We start from the raw sequence: 21,064 nt of genomic DNA on the forward strand, positions 1-21,064 counted from the left end.
TTGATTTGAAACCATAAAACTCCCTGAGTAAATCTGTTAAGCATTTTTGCACGCTCTTTCATTGACTTTTAGGATTAGCGTTATGTTACCAATGATGTTTTTAACAAACAAAGCATGTTTTATCTACTAATGTACAGTACATTAATGTGATCTGTGTAGTTATATTTCTATTTTGGCGTCGACTCCAACCAGGGATGTCTAAACAGTTTAAGGATACATTTATTAGCTCCAGGATTGCTACGAGCAAAGAGGCGCATTCATGGGGGGTAAAATTTGGAAATGGGATTATTATTTTTTAAATCCACATAATTTTGTGTGCATTGTAACTTCTACTTGTAGTAGATGGCTAGGCTGGTAAAAAAAAAAATGTGAGGTGTGTGTTTACTCTTTGAATTCTATGATAGACTGTGCCTTGCCCCTTTTGCTTGCTTCACATCTGCCAGTGTGGTTCAAGTTGAAAAATCCATGTGGCATTCATTCCGATGCCTTTTGGCAACCTCATTTCTAAGTGGATTTTCTATTAGCCAGATTGATGGTCCCTAATCCTTTGCCACCTCCCCCCCATGAAAGATTGTCCAAATGAGGGATCAGGGTGGTTAAATTCCAGATATTAGAACTTGAATTTTTATTGCACGTGTATACCACAGGTTCAGGTAAACAGGCATGCATTTCTTCTCTAGGTCCCCTTGTTTATGTACTCAGTAGACTGTTGACTGTGTCTCTCAACACTCCCCAGAAAAGTGAACTGCCCGTCCTCCGAAAATGGAATGCCGCATAGCATGTTTGGTTTAATGTTGTTCTTTATTTCACTCACTTATTGTGAAAGTAATATTTTCTTTTATTTTGCAGGGCCCTGCTGGTCCAAAGGGTGAAAAGGTAAATCTATCTAGTGACCTTAGTGATGTTGCTATCAAATCTACGATGTGTGTCAATTTTTGATTTGGATTGTTGTGAGACAAATGTTAAAGATAGTCATTATTAAGACTCTTTGGTGGCTGTATTACACAGATAAAATACATATATGGTTAAAAACTACATCGTGATAGCAGCTGCAAAGTACTCACGAGGCTCCATGTTGGTTGAAAAAAGGACCGCCAAAACGGTAGGCAAGGTTTATTATACGTCAGTGAAAACAGGAAAAGGAACATACATGAGCACGACTTCACAATAAAAGAATATAAGATTGATAAACGTACAAGAGATGTAATTAGACTGATTATTGAAACTTTATTTTATGTGTGTGTGTGTGAGAAAGATTGTTTTTATATTTAGGAATATAAAAACAAGTTGTTTCCATTAGACTGAATTCTGAGAGATTTACATCCAAAACGGCCAGCTTTACAAACACCACAAGAGTATTTCCAAAATAGGTGGCTATTTAGTGTTTACTTACCTAAGAACATGTTTGTCTAGCCCTTAATCACTGAGTCTCAAAGGGCTGCAAAAGCGCGGAATTCTGGGATATTATCTAGGATCTCAAACCTTTGTATGTTCGTAACATAACTTTAAAGTTTTCTTAATTGACCTTTTGAGTCCCTAAACAGATATTTTTTGTCGTACTCTTTTATATTTTATCCAACAAATAGACAAAATAATCATAATATCACTCCCTGCAATAAAACTCTCCTGCCGTTTAACCATCCACGTCATTGAAAATTTGAAAGCGAGAGCCAGAAGAAGCCCTTTCACGCTCAACTAAACATTCCTCAATGCAACACTGAAGCCAGCAAGATGAATGATGTGCACAGCTTTAGATATTTGGCCGCAGGACTAAAATCATGGAGTCCTGGATTCACTCGTTCAAAGAGGAATTGGGATTTCCGGTGGTTTTTATTCACCCAGACGTTTGCAACAGCCCAATTGCAGTTCAATGACTGCAGATTGCAGCGAATTTGAAAACGGCAGTTCAACAACGCTGAACATCCGGAGCTAGCGTCTCCATATTTTCTCTTCCAAAAACCTCTTTATCTGCAAAGACGTGAAATGAGAAACAACTGCGCTGGGTCTCCCACCCAAGAAGTACGCTGCAGCGCGTTTGTCCTCCGCTGCCTTTAACGTTAAATCTGGCTCCAATGAAGCGGTGAAATTCCGGGAGCCCTTGTGTTTGAAATTCGAAAAATTCCCATCCAGAACTGACACCTCGCTTGGTTTGACACCTCGCTTGGTTTGACTGCGGCCAAGCGCTAACAAAGGAACGTGGTCTTTACAAGGTGTTAAAACTGGCGGCCGGCCCAATGGTTCTTGATCATTGAAGTCCAAACGGTGGCCTGTTTACGGTGCGTAACGTTTCACCTGGCAACGCTTATTCACGCCGCTGCTTTTGCCAAAGCCATCAAACCTCCCCATGCTGCAACTTGTCTTTGTCTAGCATACCCGCCGCCCGTCACCTTCCCTTATCATAACACTCTCACCGCAACGAATAGTTGTGGGCGCCTGTGTTATTCCGATTTTTTCAATCTGTTCCCAGTTACCGTATTTTCACGACCATTAGGTGCATCGTACCAAAAGGCACAGTCTCAGTTAGTGTGCCATTGCTGCATTTAACGCACCCATAAGAGGCTCCCTATAATAGGGTAAGGGCTTTTCCCACACATCACCCTTTAACATTCCCATGGTGTCCTCTACTACATCTGCCTTACAAAAGCACACACAAGCAACACATATTAAAGAATAGAATAGAATAGAATATACCTTTATTATCATTGTTACAAAATGGGTTGAACATATTGTGACAACGAAATTGGACATGGCACTCCAGTTTCACATTTTACTGAGAGAATTGAAGAAAAAAGATAAAAGATAATTTACACAATATTTACACAAAGAAAGTGCGGGCATGTAGAGGCAGAAGATATTTACATTGGGTGTTTACATATAGCAACATTGTGCAAAGTAAGCACAGACATGATTCCAATTTTACATCTCTATAAGGTAGTGTGTTTGCAAGAGTTTCAGTTTTTTGTGCAGCGTGTGTTAAGGGTGGTGATGGCTCTGGGGAAGAAACTGTCTCTGCGTCTGTTTGTTTTTGTTTTGTGTGACCAGTAGCATCTGCCGGAAGGTGGTCGGGGTGAGAAGAGTCCTTAATGATGTTTTTCGCTCTGCTGAAGTAGGGAGAGCAGGCAATGTCCTCCAGACTGGGCAGAGAGCAACCAACAATTCTCTGGGCTGTGTTGATGACCCTCTGAAGTGTTTTTGGCCCAGTTTGGACTCTATCAAATGTTGATGTAAAATTAGAGGAAGAGCAAAACTCAGTTTGGCTGTACTTTTTTAAAGTATCGCTGATAAAGTACTAACATTTTTATAACCATCAGTAGGCGTGGACGTGGTAAAGCACACTGAACATTTTTTTTACTGGTAAATCCATGCTGGTTTAAGATCAGGTAATTGTGCAAATTGTGTAATTGTAATGCTGTGCAGTCCTTTGAGACATTCTTGTGATTAAGGGCTGTATAAATAAATGTGACTTGACTTGACTTAATCGGTTATCAAATACATCAATGTCCTTATTCTCTGTTTTTTAATTGAACAACTGTGCCGAATGTCCATCAAACATTCCATAGTCACTTTTTTAATTTTCAGAGTATTTCCTCGACTCACAGCTCCTCAGAAAAGAGACTGGTTTGCTAAAGCTCAAAAACCACTGCTAGCAACACACTAGATAGATAGATAGATAGATAGATAGATAGATACTTTATTCATCCCAGGGAAATTCACAAGCCCAAGCATTTACAATCCGACTCGAATGATAGCAAGCTCAAAGTTCATTTTCTTTAGTTGTTTTCTTTCACAATGGCTGTGAAGTTCAGCGCAGACATGACACCACTAGTGAGACACCTTTGGCAGATCTTTCCTTCGCGTGACCAGGTGTCATTTTTAGAAATGCTTCAAGTTGTGTTGATCACGTATTGGAGATCACATGATCTTTCAAGAAGGTGACATCAGTTACGTAGCGTATTTTTATGATCTCAGGCAGGTATTAAAGTTTTTATGTACAGAAAAGCCACATGTACCTGAGAAGTAATGCATGCTAAGAGAAGACAGCATGCCAATATGAAAGATACTGTGGGAAAGTACCAACACGGCTGAAACACCCGGCACCTTAACTGTACAGTGGAACCTCGGTTTTCGAATGCCTCTCAGTTCGAACAAATCGGCTCTCGACCCAAAATTTCGAGAAATTCTTGCTTCGCTTTTCGTTCAAAAAATCGGAGTTCGAACGCCGGTACGCTAGGGTGCGATGCTGAGCGGCGTACGGGTGTAGATTGTCCCCACCCCTCGTGAAGAACTGTTATGTTTCATTTCATTTATGACGTGCGCGCGCACTTCTTTTTGCTTTCACTTTAGATATCGGTGAATGGAGTGTTTTAGCCCCTAATTATGCCTCCGAAGGTCGGTGCAAGCAGGAAAGTTGCTACAGGTGAAAAAAGAAGGGTAGTGCGTACAACTATTGCATTTAAAAAAGAAATAATAGCAAAATATGAAGAAGGTGTGCGAGTTTCCGATCTTGCTATACATACAGCATGGCTTCTGCTGAGCACCACAAAAGTAAGAAATCCTATTCATAATTCTTTTCTTTATCCTTTAACCGCTCACCACTTTTTGCGGAGACCCGGGTGCTAAATGACGTATAAACGACCTGATTTTTTTAGTTGTATACGTTCATATTAGCGTAATCTTTCGTACGGAATATTATGCTAACGCTAACGTACAATTAGCCTGAGTTAGCTTCATGTTTACGTTCATGTTAAGCGTTCAGGGTGTTGGAACGGATTACATTTATTCTACATTACATTTAATGGGAAAAACGATTTCCGGTGATCGACCAAATCGGTTTTCGAACAGGGTTCTGGAACGGATTACGGTCGAGAACCGAGGTTCCACTGTATTTGCAAGATGCCGATCCGCAGTGGCAAAGCTGGAAGATGGCGTCAGGTTTGCGCGTGTCCTCAGATGTGGTGTCCTTTACTGGGACAGCCTTACGACAAAACGATATCCACATAGGATGCACCACATATTTCAAGAAAATGTAATACTCTTATGTTCTCCTTAGAGTGGCGAAAATACGGTATTTGGCTGTTAGTCTTGGCTTGTCATTAATCATTAATAAACTGCACACACTGTAAATGAAATGGTCTTTTTCTTCTTCTTTCAGGGGGATCAAGGCGATCAGGGACCTCGGGTATGTATCTAATGCTAATGACCGTCTCTCCGTCAGCAGAAGTGGGTGTTTGGAATGCATGAAATTCTTGGGATAGCGTGCGCAACGGTCGCAGCCAAACATAACAAGGACGACAACTTTGCTTATTTTGAAACGCGAAAGGGGAGAAAGCGTGCAGATGACCTTAAAAGACAAAGGCCTGTCCTCACATACAGCGCTGTAATCATTCCCATCCCTGTTGTTTGACGTCCTTACCCTAGCCTCTAACTCTCTGATGAACTCCCGGGCTGCTAGCCGCATCCAACCCAGCACTGGGAACTGTTTAATAACAAGCGTGAAATTGACCGGCGCAGCAAGTGTGCCACGGCCATAAATTTTGTGACACGTTTTATAGTTGATGTCCTACGTTTAAGATAGGACTCTGACTTATCAGCCACCAAAAATTGTGTTCGGAACTAACGATTCATGGGTCGATGAATTAATGTTGATTATAACTTGAATTAGGACTATTTTACCTGAGTATGAAAAATAACCATGCACTGATTCACTCTTAGATGCATACATTTATATAATTACAGTGTATTCGACCATAATTGGTGTTCAAGCACCATATTGTTCGAGTTCTTAAATAGTTTTTCCCATTGAATTCATTTTAATATGTTCCTATGCGTTCCGAAATTCCCAAAATATGACTACAGAGGCAACACTGTAATTAAAATATCAGGGACACTTCTATTTTTTTTCAAGATCAGGCCAGTAGTGCAGACATTGGTCAGGACCGACAAATTGTTTTTTGCCGTTACTGTATTTTCGTTTAAAATTAACTGCACTTATTCAGCTGAGATCCATTACGCCCATTACGGGAAGGCACTTTTGTTAGGAGACGCTCCTTTCTGGCCTGCCAAAAGATGAAATGCATAGTTGTGGCCACAATCCATTATCCCCTGTTGACTATTGCTAAAAGCAGGGGCCAACAAAACCCTTTCTTTCTGTCTGGATCACTGAAGTGTGCCGTGGCAGCCCACCTTAAACGAACTGCACTGTTTTGGCCGCGAAGCATTATCCCAAATCGACTATTAATAAGAGTGGGGGATGGCAGAGGGTGTTTTAAAATTGGGGGGCCGGCGTCTTTGTGGATTCTCACATGTCATAGGGGGTTAACTGCAATAAACGAAGGATTATAGTAATTTTGAAAATAAGTAATATTAAGAAAATACATTTAAAAGTATGCAAACTTGTACACTGTTAACAATAATTAATACAACAATTTTGTATTATATTGTAAATAAATACATATATTAAAATGGGGAAAATGATGTGCTAGTGAAATATGAATGATCGTTTTACTCACGGCTGCCATCTCCTGGATGCGTGTGCATGTACATGCATTTCTTAGACACTCTCAAACAACCACTTTTACAGTTTGGACTATACTTGAAATGGGCCTCTTCTTAATGCCATTTTCATGCTACACTTAATAATTGAAAGAAAAAAGCCCTCACAGGGGTGAGCATGACATCACTCCCTCCACCCAACATTTCTCCTACCCAATGTCTTCTGCCCTAAACAACTCTGCTAAAAGTAAGATAAAAGCAGATAGGCACAGTGGAAAAAAAATTATACGGGCTCTTTGAACTCGGTTGGGCATTGGAACACATACAATATATTAAACTGTCGGGTCTTAAAAGAGGACAGACGACTGACCAAGGAATTCAGGCAAAGGCAAGAATTCTGCAGTAGGAAAAAGATTTGTCAGAGTGTACAACGTGGCACGTTTGGCTGCCCGGATCTTTCTAATCTACTTCCGGGCATTTATTGTAGAGCAGGGGTGTCAAACAGGCGGCCTGCGGGCCACGTCTGGCCCGCTAAGGGATTGAATCCGGCCCGCGAGACAACACTCAGAAAAGCGCAAGAGAAAAATGAGCTGCAGGTTGAAATATGTCCACTTGATGTTGCCAAAGCCAGGTGCCTCTCACAAACGCTGTACTTGTATCTCTCTCTCTCTCTTTCGCTTTCTATCTCTCTCTCTCACTTTTCTCTCTCTCGCTTGCTTTTCGCTTTCTCTCTCTCGCTCTCACTTTCTCTCGCTCTCGCTTTTTTTTCCTCTCTTGCTCTCGCTTTTTGCTCTCTCTCTCTCTTGCTCTCGCTTTTTGCTCTCTCTCTCTCTTGCTCTCGCTTTTCTCTCTCGCTCTCACTTTTTTTTCTCCCTCTCTCTCTCTCTCTCGCTTGCTTTTTGCTTTTCTCTCGCGCTCTCGCTCGCTTTTCTCTCTCGCTCTTTTCTCTCTCTCCCACTCTCGCTCGTTTTTCTCTCTCGCTCTCGCTTTTTTCTCTCTCTCGCGCTTTTCTCTCTCTCTCTCCCGCTCTCGCTTTTTTCTCTCTCTTGCTCTTGTTTTTCGCTCTCTTTCTCTCTCTCTCTCGCTTTCCTCTCTCTATCTCTCTCTCTCTCTCTCTCACATATTCCACTTCTCCCCCTTCATTCTAATCTACTAGTCCGGCCCCCGAGAGAATGTTTCTTCTACTGTGTGGCCCCCGAGTTCAAATGAGTTTGACACCCCTGTTGTAGAGTCACGCATGCTCATTACACAGAATGAAAAAGTACTGAAATGCGTAGATCTTAGAGTGAGGCTACGTGTGTGTGTGTGTGTGTGTGTGTGTGTGTGTGTGTGTGTGTGTGTGTGTGTGTGTGTGTGTGTGTGTGTGTGTGTGTGTGTGTGTGTGTGTGAATGATTAATTGTGTATTAAAATAGAAAAACAGGTTAAACAAGTTAATTTTATCAGGTTAATTTCATTTCTACCTATCTACTATCTATCTACCTTGGTCATATCCCTCAAGAGGGGTGACCGACAGCAATAGAAACACATACAATAACAAGGGAAATAAAAGGGAAAAAAAATAGCAAAAAAAAAAAAAAAAAAAAACACACACAAAAAATTTTGGGACCATGGCCAACCCAATTGCCCAAACACCCAAACAAGTTAAGGCACCTCGGCACTTAAGTTAGTCATCCTTTCGTCCCTCCAGATGAAATGTGACACCAGAAAGCGGCCATGTCACTCGGGTCAGGGTGACACAACACACTCTTTTGTTCAACAGCAGGGCCCGACAGCTTTCACTGGTTTACCCCTGCCGCATCATACGGGTGCCCAGCCCATCCTTAAGAACGCATCCACAATCCCACTATCCTTTCACAACACCTCTCCACTCCTTTCTATCACCAACAAAAGTTAGTTTAGTTAATTTAGTGTTAGTTAATTTCATAGCAAGTTCATTTGTAACATAGGAGTCTGAGAAATACACAATAACTAAAAGTAGCTTACTTGACATACACTTTCAAGGACACCTCAAATTAAAAGACTGAACCACTTGGCCAGTTGTCCAGCTTTTGTTTTCAAAAGACTCGCATCAATTTGTCACCTCCCGTGAGAACGGCCTTAATCAAGTTTCATGGCGGCACGAGCCGAGTCTCAGACGCGAACGATAAGTTGGTCAGCTTCTCTGCAGGCGTCTGGCACGCATGTTTCCAAGTGTCGCCTTTCAGTCCGTACAAATCGAATTAGCGTTCTCAATACGACACGCCACGCGTCTCGTGTTACGCAGACGCCGTGACTCTCGCCCGACTTTACACGTTTACTAGCAGTCATCATCGCCAGGGTTGGGGTTACTTTAACGTGATTACTTTCAATTACTTTTGGATTACTACAATACCAAATATGCTAATAAAAGACAAAAGAAACTAAATATGAATCAAATTACTACATTTTGTGCAGAGTTGGGGAGTAACGGAACACATGGAACGGCAAAAATGATGTTGGCAAGCTGTTTGGATTTATTTTCATTTTGTTTCTGTCGCATTTTATGTTAGTTTTGCCAGAGATCAAAGCCAGGAGAGAAAGCTTACCACGTGTTGTGAGTCATAATTGTATTCATATTTAGTTTCTTTTGTCTTTTATTAGCATACAGTGGAACCTCGGTTCTCGACCATAATCCGTTCCAGGACCCTGTTCGAAAACCGATTTGGTCGATCACCGAAAATCGTTTTTCCCATTAAAAGTAATGTAAAATCGTTTTAATCCGTTCCAACACCCTGAATGTTTTATGTAAACAAAGCTAACCCAGGCTAATCGTACATTAGCGTTATCGTAATCTTCCATACGAAAGATTACGCTAACATGAACGTGTAAAGACAAAAAAAGGATTATGAATAGGATTTCTTACCTTTGTGGTGGACGGTGGGGAGAGAAAAATCATCAAAAGTTTTTCAACCTCTTCCAAAATTTGCGGCAGTTGCTTGCTTATAGCGCTAACTTCCTTAGCCGCATCACTCGATTTCACAGCCTCCTTATTCTTTACTATCGTACTGATAGTAGATTTAGCCATGCTGTATTCACTAGCAAGATCGGAAATTCGTACACCTCTTTCATATTTAGCTAATATGTCTTTCTTAAAGGCAATAGTTGGACGAACAACTTGGTTTTTTTTTCACCTGTCCTGCTTGCACCGACCTTCTTCGGACGCATAATTAGGGGCTAAAACACCCGTACGCCGCTCAGCATCGCACCCTAGCGTACCGGCGTTTGAACTCCGATTTTTTTGACCGAACAGCGAAGCAAGAATTTCTCAAAATTTTGGGTCGAACACCGATTTGTCCGAACTGAGAGGCGTTCGAAAACCGAAGTTCCACTGTATTTGGTATTGGAGTAATCCAAAAGTAATTGAAAGTAATCAAGTTAAAGTAACCCTACCCACCCTGATCATCGCTGTTGCTCCGGTCTACTTCCATTCGAAGTTAACCGCTACAAAAGAGTACAAAGGCAGAAAGAAAAAAAAACAACTCACTCCAGACGAGCTGACCGGAGCAAACCGCGTCCTTTCGTTTCGGATTTCACGCTTGCCCGTAATTTGTACCCTTTTAACCTCGGAAATGGAGTAATCCGTCTCTATCGGTGAAATGATTCATACCTTCGAGGGAGCAACGGATCTGACAGCCCCTTAACAAGGACCAGCCGAAACCTATTTGTTTTCCAGGGTCAATAAATAAAGTGTCCACTCCCGGATCGCGTTTCGTTAACGTCCAATTTGCAGCCGCATTGTTCTCAAATGGGCACACGCGAACACAAGAAGGGCACAGAAGAGCTATTATCCAAATGGCATTACCTCCCCGGAGTGGCGCATCGATTGCACCTGAGAGATGAGCCGCTTTATGAAGCCGTAGGGGGAAAAAACTGGCAAAGAAATACTGACCTTGCTCTGAATGGGCTGTCGTGATACACGGGAAGTCGGCTTAGGCCCCCAGTGGAGGATGAACTTGGCCTCGCCAGTCTTAACCCTAAGACGCATAACCGACCAATACATGCACTTCCACGAGTGGGGTCAATAATTAGACGGGAAAGAAATACCGTAAATTTCAGAATACAGTGGAACCTCGGTTCTCGACCATAATCCGTTCCAGAACCCTGTTCGAAAACCGATTTGTTCGATCACCGAAATCATTTTTCCCATTAAAAATAATGCAAATCGTTTTAATCCGTTCCAACACCCTGAATGTTTACCTTGAATGTTTAACGTAAAGCTAACCCAGGCTAATCGTACGTTCGCGTTATCGTAATCTTCCGTACGAAAGATTACGCTAACATGAACATGTAAAAAAAAAGGATAAAGAAAAGAATTATGAATAGGATTTTTTACCTTTGTGGTGGTCAGCAGAAGGCGCAGGTGGACAGTGGGGAGAGAAAAATCATCAAAAGTTTTTCAACCTCTTCTTAAAACTTGCGGCCGTTGCTTGCTTATAGCACTCATTCCCTTAGCCATATCACTCGATTTCACAGCCTCCTTATTCTCTGCTATCGTACTGATAGTTGATTTAGCCATGCTGTATTCCCCAGCAAGATCGGAAACTCGCACACCTCTTTCATATTTAGCTATTATGTCTTTCTTAAAGGCAATAGTTGTACGAACAACTTCTTTTTTCACTGGTCCTGCTTGCACCGACCTTCTTCGGAGGCATAATTAGGGGCTAAAACACTCCGTTCACCGATATTAAAAGCGAAAGCAAAAAGAAGCAAGTGCGCACGTGATAACAGTTGGTCACGAGGGTTGGGGGCGATTTACACATTGGAAATACATTAGCTCGCCAAACAGCTCTGATAACAGTAAGATAAAAGCAAACAGACACTGTGGGGAAAAATTATCTGGATTCTTTGTGTCAAGACCAGAACAGGACAGGACCCACTTGCGTACGTTTCTCTCAGTTTTATTGGGAAGAAAAGAAAGGATTGCACACACAATCCGGTGATCGCTGGTCGCGGGGAGCAGGTTGCCCTGAACGCAGAAGTGGTATTACCGTGGCGAGCGATGGCGATGTCGGGAGCGAAAAAAACAAGTCAGTAGTGGAGCAAAAATCGTGGTAAAGATCAGAAAATGGGTCGAAGCCGGGAAACAGACCAGAACAGAGACAGTACCCACTTGCGTATGTTTCTCTGTGTTATTGGGACAAAGGGAAAGAATTGCACACACGATCCGGTGATCGCTGGTCGCAGGGAGCAGGTTGCTCTGACCTCGGAAGTGGTATTACCGTGGCGAGCGATGGCGATGTCGGGAGCGAAAAGAACAAGTCAGTAGGGGAGCAATAATCGTGGTAGAGATCAGAAAATGGGTCGAAGCCGGGAAACAGACCAGAACAGAGACAGTACCCACTTGCGTATGTTTCTCTGTGTTATTGGGACAAAGGGAAAGAATTGCACACACGATCCGGTGATCGCTGGTCGCAGGGAGCAGGTTGCTCTGACCTCGGAAGTGGTATTACCGTGGCGAGCGATGGCGATGTCGGGAGCGAAAAGAACAAGTCAGTAGGGGAGCAATAATCGTGGTAGAGATCAGAAAATGGGTCGAAGCCGGGAAACAGACCAGAACAGAGACCGCACCCACTTGCGTATGTTTCTCTGTCTTATTGGGAAAAAGGGAAAGGATTGCACACACGATCCGGTGATAGATGGTCGCGGGGAGCAGGTTGCTCTGAACGTGGTATTACCGTGGCGAGCGATGTCGGGAGCGAAAAAAACGTCAGTAATGGGTCGAAGCCGGGAAACAGACGTGAGCCAAACCAGGAGTGAGTCAGGGTCGAAAAGCTTGCCTAGTGTAAACTGAGGTTTGCAGACGGACTGACAACAGGTGACAGAAAGGAGTGGGTTTAAATAGTAACAGGGACCCAATCAGAGTCCGAGGCAATTGGCGCCAAATGAGCGGGCTCAGATGCTTCCCATCAGTAATCATGACAGTTGAGTATTGTTAACACACATTTATTAGAGAAAATGTTCTATTTAAAACATTTTAAGGACACCTCAAACGGCCTACCCGACCTTTGAGTGTGCGCCGGGCTTTATTTCGCTTCCAGCGTAGGACGCCGATAAAACCACCACATCGTAGCGACAACAACTCTAAGACCATTGCATGTCCTGTCTCAAATGTATTAAAGCCATGTGCACACTTGCCGCTAATCCTGACCACAGATGGAGACAAGACTGGCCTTTTCTTTGGTGTGGTTGAAGGGATGCGTGGTCTGGCCGGTTTCCGGCATGGCGGCTGTTGCTGATTGTCCTTGTAGCTGCTTTTCTGTCCACCCCGCTGGAGGCAGATTGGCGATTAACCAACATCCATTTAGTCATGTTCTTTTCTTCTTAGAGGCGATGTTTAGATACTTTGACTGTAATCCCTCGCTACTTCGCTCTTTGAGTGATACGTTTTCAGGTGGACCCAAATGCATAAGGCATGAGCAGAGACTGGGGTGATCAAAAAAGGATGATGTTTGATAACAAAACACAGAAACATAGTTCCAATCAAACAAATGGTTGAAAAGACAACAAAACTGTCTGAACAAGAAACAAAAAACAAACCCAACGTAGGAGTGGAAACCAGGATGGAACAGGAGAACGGGGAGATAGTGATAATGACCCCACCTATTGTGTTGTCCAACCAGTCCTTATACAGGATCGGGGTAATCACAACCAAGTGTAGAGAAATTATCTTGCTCCACACTCGTGTGGCACCCCCGTTGGGAAAAGTGGCCTGCCAGATCCTGACATTGAGGTCTCAGTGGATAATGGAAAAATAGATCCATTAGCCCCAATCTTTTACTGTATTATTACCAGGGCAAAATGTTGTCGAGCTCGCCGGCTCTTTTTTGCTGTTCTGTCCAACAAAAAGCTAACTGCACTCGTGCAGCTGCGAATCATTATTCCCGATCTGCATATTGCTGTGAGTGGGGACCAGCGAAGTGCACTTTTTTTGAGCCTATTGGCTCTTTTTTTGTTATTATTTTGGCTTAAAGTGAACTGCACCGGTGCACCCGTGATCCATTATCCCCAATCCCACACTGCTGCAAGCAGGGTCCTGTTAAAGGCATTTTTGTAGGGTGGCGTGCTGTTTTATCCCGCTTAAAATAAAATGCTAAGTTGTGGCCACCATCCATTATCTCCAGTCCACTACTGCGGAGAGCTGGCAGAACGCATTATATCTTCGTTTGGGCCACAAAAGTTTGTCATGGTGGCCCATTTAAATTGATCTGCACTGTTTTGAGTGTGATCCCTTATCCACAGTCAATTAATGCTGAGAGCGGGGGCCAAGAGTGCTCTTTTTTAAAATGGGGGCGGGGCTTATTTAACAGATTTTCACTTACTCCACTGGGTCCCGGCCCAATAGATTTTCCCTCTTTCTCATAGTGTAGTATTCTTTCTCGTCAATGATTATTTTTGCGTCAGATGCAGTTTTTTAGAGCCTCAAATTTACAAATATCAAAACCAGAATGCAGTTATGGCATTTGCTCGTTTGTTGTGTACATAATCCAGTTTTCTTTTTCTGTCTTTGAGATATCTAAGGTTGTCCATTATTTAGAACTTCTTACATTTTTTTGGACAATGTGTTTTGTGTATCACTGTCTGTTTACTTTTTGAAAGCAGCCGCGCACGCCCTCGCAAGACCAGCTCCGAAACAGGCGTTTTGAATTATCTTTGGAAAACCAGAATGATGGCACCAAAGACATGTTTGGATTGTCCAGATTTGATCTCGTTTTGAAACGCATGGGAAGATTGATCTGTGAATAAAAGGAAAATAACTCGTACCCGCAAACCTTATTTTTCCCTTCATTTTCTTTCTGCTCAAATGTTCTCACAGAACTGACATCAATTTTGTTCCTGCGCTGTTTTCGAGAATAATAAACAAGAATTTCCCTCATGTCATTAATATGTAACTGTAGGTACCTCTTTGCTAGGAACTCCTTGAAAACAAGTTTTAAATCTCAGTCCATCATAAATACAAAATGTATTGTTTACTCCTTTGCGGAATGAGCTCCACGTGCTCGTTGGATTTACTGAATTCCCTCATTTATCACTATTAATAAGCTCCACAACCCCCCACTTTTTGCAAAAATCCGTAAAGTAGCCCTTCCCCATTTCTATTGTGTGCTTCTCAAGCCCCCGTTTGCAGCAATAGTTGCCCGAGGAAAGTAGATCTTGCCCTAAAGAGTGCAGTTTATTTTAGGCAGAAAAGAGTAGAAAAAAAAGCAGACGCGCATGACACAAGTTTGGTTTCTTGGCCCCCGCTGCCGGCAACAATCGACTGGGGATAATGGATTGTGCATCCCTGCATTTAATTTCAGGTGGACCAGAATGGGCACACCTCTCCAGAAAAGTCCCTTCTGTCGATCCTTGCTTGTATCTATATGGGATTAGGGAAAATGGGTTACAGCCGCTCTAGTGCACTTCATTTTAGGCAAAAATACTCTAAGGGTGAAAAATAGCTCCCAGGCCTGACAAAAGGCCGCGCTAATGGTTTTAGCTGAGATTGGGCATAATACATTGCAGCCCTACCTGTGCAATTTAGTTTTTGGTGGAAAACGGCAAAAAAGTGCCAACAAGGCCTGACAAAAATGTACTCTGATTGCAGGAATTTATGATCAGGAATAATGGATCAAGATATTTTCCTCCCCCAATGCACTGGGGACAAAGCGCAAAGTATCGAGGGTTTAAAATATTCCTTTGCTTAGACTCAAACATGGGAATGGGTTAACTCATTAAGTTCATACAATGCATGTAAACCCGAAATTATTTTAACATGGCTGATGACGTTTTTTTCCATTTCTGGGCGCCTATTTTCCCTTTTTTTATTGTTTTTGAGTGGATCGTGTCTGTCATGAGGTTTGTTGAGCAGGCAATTTGAGAAGCTCAATACTTCCTTGATGTCAAAACGGCACAGCATCTCAATTTTTCGGAGTTCAAAGTCGGTCGTGTGATAATTATTTCAACAAACGTCCCATCTGTTTAGAATATGCGCGATAAAACAACAGGGAATGATTACTTGGGGATTTTATTGTTGTGTCATGGGGCGCACAATTCATTTAGGGACAAAGAAATGAAATGATGCATGTTACAAATCCCATAATTAAGAAATGAAGACAAACAGACCCTTGCACCTGTTTCATGTCAACTGTGACGGACTGTGCGGTCATTGTAAGCAGGGGTGGGTAAACTACGGCCTACGGGCCACATACGCCTAGCTTTTTAATATGGCCCACCAAACAAAAATGCTAACGATTATATAAAAAGTGGTTGTTAAAAAAAAGAATGCTGATTTAGTGCCACTCAATGTCCCTTAGTGTTTCTCTTATCCCATAAAAAATGTTTTTTCATGAATCATTAATTGTCAAGAACAGGAGGAGGACCCAAATGCGTGACGTTTCTCACACAAGCTTTATTTTACGGGAAATGGAGCAGTCATGCACATTAACCCAAAAAGCCAGTGATTAGGCGATCGTTGGGCGGAAGACGTAAGGCAGCAGTCTGGCGTGGATTTACAGGCAGCCAGAGGCAGACGAGATCGATACCAATTGCACGAGCAGATATCGGAAAGATGGGGTCGATACCGGACAGGACGGGACAGACGGGATAGATATAAGGCACTGGAGACTGGAGTCCGATAACAAGCAGGACCAGATGGACGGAAACGATACCAGACACTGGAGATCGAAATTAAACAGGACAAACTAGACGGGAACGCTACCAGACACTGGAGATTGATATCTAACATAAAAATAGCCGGGAACGAAACCGGAGATCAATGTTAAACAGGACAAAATAGACGGGAACGTAACCGGACAAGAAACACAAGCAGGAAACAAGACAAAACCCACGTCTTGCGGGTGCAGAGGTTCGTTGACGGACTGACAAAGAGTGAGTGAGAGCACTGAGCTTAAACAGGAGGGAAGCCAATCTGTCAACGATCCGCAGCTGGTGCCACATAAGCGGGGCCAACTGTGACATTAATGAGTCTTAATGTGAATGTCAGGTTCTGGGCAGGAGACATGTGTAATAATCTGGGCTCAAGGCTGTCATACAACACAAATAGCTGGTTACTTTTTCTCTACTCTACTACTAAATTTTCTAATTTATGAAGATATGTATTGAATTTCAGGCAAAAAACAGCGATCCCTTGTTTGATTTATTTAATGCATATAATCAAATAATAAAAGGGACAATAACGTACTTTGCTTTAATCATAGAGTGTTTTAAAACCGGATTCAATGTTTCATTAAAAAAAAATTGTACATGTGGATGTCTGCATGTTCATTCATTCATTAACTCAAAATTTTTACTGCTATTCTAAAAATATGTATCTCCATTTGTGCATATTATAGGGTTTAGCGCTAAAACAAAGGGACAGTGTATTATTTTGGAACCAGATTAAATTGTTTATTTATTATAAAAAAATAAAATATGTCATGTACATGTACATGTACCAGTAGATGTTTCTGTTTATCCTTCAATGCATATTGTTGCTGTCATGATTACCGATGGGAATCGCCCGCTCCTTTGGCGCCAACTGCCTCGGACTCTGATTGGCTCTCTTGTCCCTAATTATACTCTGTCCTATCTGTCCCCTTTTGTCAGTCCGTCTGTGAACCTCAGTTAACACTAGGCCAGCCTTTTTCGACCCTTATTCCCACCTGTTTTTTGCTCCCGTCTGTCCCCCGGCTTGGACATGTTTTTGATTCTGACCACGTCTGCTCTCCCTTCCTGACTTATGACTTATTACTCTCCTGTCCCGGCTACTGACCCGTTTTCCGCTCCCGACACCGCCATTACTGGCCACGGAAGATCCACTTCCGCGTTCAGAGCGACCTGCTTCCCGCGTCCGGCAATCACCGGATCATGCGCGCGATCCTTTCTCTTTCTTCCAATAAAACTTGTGAGAAATGCAATGCAAGCGGGTCCTGTCTCCGTTCTGGTCCTGACAGTTGCTACTGTTTCAGAAAGCCGTATCTCAATTTTTGTTCTTTATTTTTTGTATGAATGGTACGTATACAATAAAAAAAGTTAAAATAAAAAATCGGAGATACAACTTTTTGAATAGCAGCGTCGTAATGGAAACAATTGGCTAGGCCTACATTATATTTTGTATTGTCGAGGTAATTGTTTGAAGATTATATGAGGAGGCCCTTGGTAAAAAATTGTTTTAACTTCATTCAGCCCGTGTCTCAAAAGGTTTGCCCACCCCACGTAAAAAGCATGCAGACCATGTTTTTGTGCTTCTGTTTGTGGATGCCTTGAATGTGTGCGTTGTGCCGTGTTTATCACTTTAGGGATTGCCTGGTCTCCCCGCGTTAGCTGCTTTGCACAGCAATCAGATCCTGACCGTCAAGGTTTGTCAGCGGTGGTGCCTCGCTGCAGAGTGGCGCCCCAAAGCTGCTTTGCCAGGATTGCCTCCATATTTAAGCTCCCCTTCTACTGTCACAGCTTGCTTTTCATCGAAAATGTTAAGAGAAACCATGGCTAACGTCACCCAAATAAGCCCTGTGCACACTTGGCGAGCAGAGCCACTGGCGATCAGCATTTTGCTTTAGGCGGTAGGTGTAATGGGACTATTTTTGTAGGAAAAAGATAAAGTACCGAAGATGTCGAGTATCAAATGTATTTCATCATTTTGGAGCTCGGTTGCCAAAAATCTTTATTTGTGTGAGGCACTGGGGACAACAGCGAGTTGCTCTATTTCACAATGCAGGCGCTATGAATACAAAACACTGGTGGCGTCTGAAAAGATTTCAGACACTCTTCTGGGAGGATAAGGAAGTTATTCATATAATTTATAATGAGGAGGTTTGATGATGGTGCTTTATTCACAATTTCCAATATTTACAATATATTTATAATATTTCAACGTTTTCACCCAAGTCAAGTCAAGTCAAATGTATTTATATAGCCCTTAATCACAAAAATGTCTCAAAGGACTGCACAGGATTACAGTTACAAAATTACACAATTACCTGATCTTAAACCAGCATGCGGGCAAGGAAAAATTCAAAAACCTCAGTGTGAGGAGAAAAGAGAAAAGTCCTCAATTTTAATCCCCAAATTAAACAGCATTGAAAGTTACGTGCCACAGTTATCTTTCTGTAACATCTGAGTCATTGTCCAGTCAGTGGAATTTCCTCTAATCCTCAAGGAACGATGACAGGCAAAGGCAATTTCGTCTGAAATTGTGGCAACCACCGATGATAACATCAAAAGACTTTTTCGTTAGAGGTAAGATCGGGCCTAAAACTCCAGTCCGATCCGACCCAGACCCTCGGGCTATTAAAACCTGAACCAGCCCGAGCCTGGCCATTCATTTTGATTTGCAGGACAGTGCCTAAAGCGAATTAGAAATTTCATGTTCTATTTTTGAGGACTCGGGAGGAGGAGAGGTGATTTATGATTAGAAATTAAATTCTCTCTTTCTTAATGAAATGTAATTTTAATAAGACAGTATAAGCATTTTCCTCTTTAATATATATGTGTCTGCAGAAGTTACATAAACCAACAATTCTTAATTTTCAAGATTTAATTGAAACATTTTATGATCATCTGTCATTTTGATGTGATAAAAATTAGGCGATAAACCACAGCAGTAGTACATCCTTTAGAATCTAGTGCGGCACTTTAAGAGAGAGAGAGAGGCAGAGAGACGAGAAAGAACAATGACTGGTGGGTAATAAAGACAGGAAGGAGTTTTTTATATCTTTCTTTTTTCAAAATCAGCAAGATAGAAACGCGGCCCGACCCGATCTCAGTGATGGAGATTTTAGGCCCGATTCAGGTCGAGCTCAACCTTCGGCTTAAGGTCTTACCTCTGCTTTTCCTGTCTGTGTTGCAATCTGGCCCTATTCTACTAACTATGATTTATTATGGGGATGTCGAAAGTCTAGAAATATAGAGCTTACACCAAATTATACGCGACAAAACCCTCATTCATCTTTTCCATTGGTGCATCAGTCAATACCCACTGGTCTTCATAAACGCTATCTAACTCTGGTAGTTGCTATCTTGGATGGTCACATGATTCGAAAAAACATGACCCAGACAACGCACGTTAGAGGTAAAAATGACTTTAGGTGTGTTGGTGGCGGCGACCGTTGGCGTTCTGCAGCCAATCGCATCAACGCCAGGTTCCCCATGCCAATGGCATCAAGTGTGCGCAGGGCTTAATTGAAACGCTGTCTGGTTTGTGTCTTATCATGCGAATACTCCAATAAAAATAGCACACTAGTGAACTTATGTGGCAAGGGTTCACCACAAAACTTTAAATCCATCAGAGTGGTCTTCTGTGCTGTGTCAGTGAGTACTAAGGCCGCCAACTTGCCAGTGGACAGCGGCAATCCATTGAGCAGCTCCTGGGGTTCCACTTAGCAGCAGAGACGATGAAAATTATGGTGATGCACAGTAAATGATGCTGGCAGCATTTTCACAGAGACCAAGAAATTCACATTTTCCCCACAGATTAAGACACGCCTCCAGTCCCTAATCTTCCAAAAATTAGCAGGGTCTGCTGAAGCAAGTCTGTTGTGAATTGTGCATTTCTCAATATTCTCTGTGAAGATGCTCCTCAAAAGTTTACCCTCATAGACCTTTGATTCAACTTTTTTTCTGCATTCACTTTCTGCTCCCTTCTCTCCTTCTGGGATCTCGACCTTCTCTCGCCTCTGATCTGCTCGCCTGCTCAGATGGTCTTCCCTAAGATCAATCACGGCTTTCTTTCCGCTGACCAGCAGCTCATAAAACGACGTCTCATAAAGGTAGCGGCAGGAGTCACTTTTCTCAAGTTTTCTATCGCTTCTTGGGGCTTTGGATTGTCATTTGTTCCTGTTTTTTCTCGCTCACCTGCTGGAAATGTCATGAGAACCTCTGCCTATTCTTAGTATGCCTCTGCAGGACATTGCAGACTTCTAATTGAACTTTGAATCTATAGTGCATGAAAACTCTTTGCATGGTATGTATGTCATAATATTTCCTGCCTGACCCAGTTTGTGCTTTACAGGGGGATCAGGGGCAAGCAGGACCACCAGGTCCTCCTGGGCCACCAGGTCCTCCGGGCCCTCGTGGGCCCCCAGGCGACACTGGCAAAGATGGGCCAAGAGGGATACCAGGTGTCCCAGTAAGTATCAATTGTACGCATTACTGACTCATTATCAAGTTTATCGTCAGCTTTTTTATAATTGATTCATTGTTTTGGATCGGATATGCACTAAATCTTCATAATTTCAGGTTCTCAGCAGTAGTCATTTGTTCCTCACCTAGAGGGAGCTGAAATAATTGAGCGCCATTTTTCTGCTAGGGCTTCCCAAAAGCTAGTGAAAGGAAAGAAAACATGAAAACAGAAATGGTGCAGTTTGGCCAATATGAGTCTCTATAGGTTGTATTTTCCTTTGTAGCACTTGTTCTCAGTTGCACGACACAATGCAGCATGATATAGTGGTCAAATGATGCACAATGTCCATTCAAATTCCTTATTTTACACATGGGCTTTTTTTTTCACAAAATGTTGGCCAACAATAGGTGGGAAACTGCACCGTTATTTTTTTCTGCAATTTCTTTGGGGTGTGA

General features: G+C 42.5%; 1 protein-coding gene across 1 annotated transcript in view; it reads left to right on the plus strand.

Moving 5' to 3' along the window:
• Positions 1-855: 855 nt before the first annotated feature.
• The window catches only part of col25a1 (collagen type XXV alpha 1 chain), a 78,799-nt gene continuing 58,590 nt past the window's right edge, over positions 856-21,064 (plus strand). Inside the window, exons 1-4 of the mRNA XM_088348170.1 lie at positions 856-876; positions 5,153-5,179; positions 20,185-20,256; positions 20,499-20,615. Of these exons, the coding sequence (XP_088204296.1) occupies positions 20,185-20,256; positions 20,499-20,615 (189 nt within the window). The 5' untranslated portion in view covers positions 856-876; positions 5,153-5,179. The remainder of the gene's footprint in view (positions 877-5,152; positions 5,180-20,184; positions 20,257-20,498; positions 20,616-21,064) is intronic.

This window comes from Urocampus carinirostris, chromosome 11 (genome assembly GCF_059441175.1).
Source record: "Urocampus carinirostris isolate Australia breed hairy pipefish chromosome 11, RoL_Ucar_1.0, whole genome shotgun sequence".
Taxonomy (NCBI): Eukaryota; Metazoa; Chordata; class Actinopteri; order Syngnathiformes; family Syngnathidae; genus Urocampus; species Urocampus carinirostris.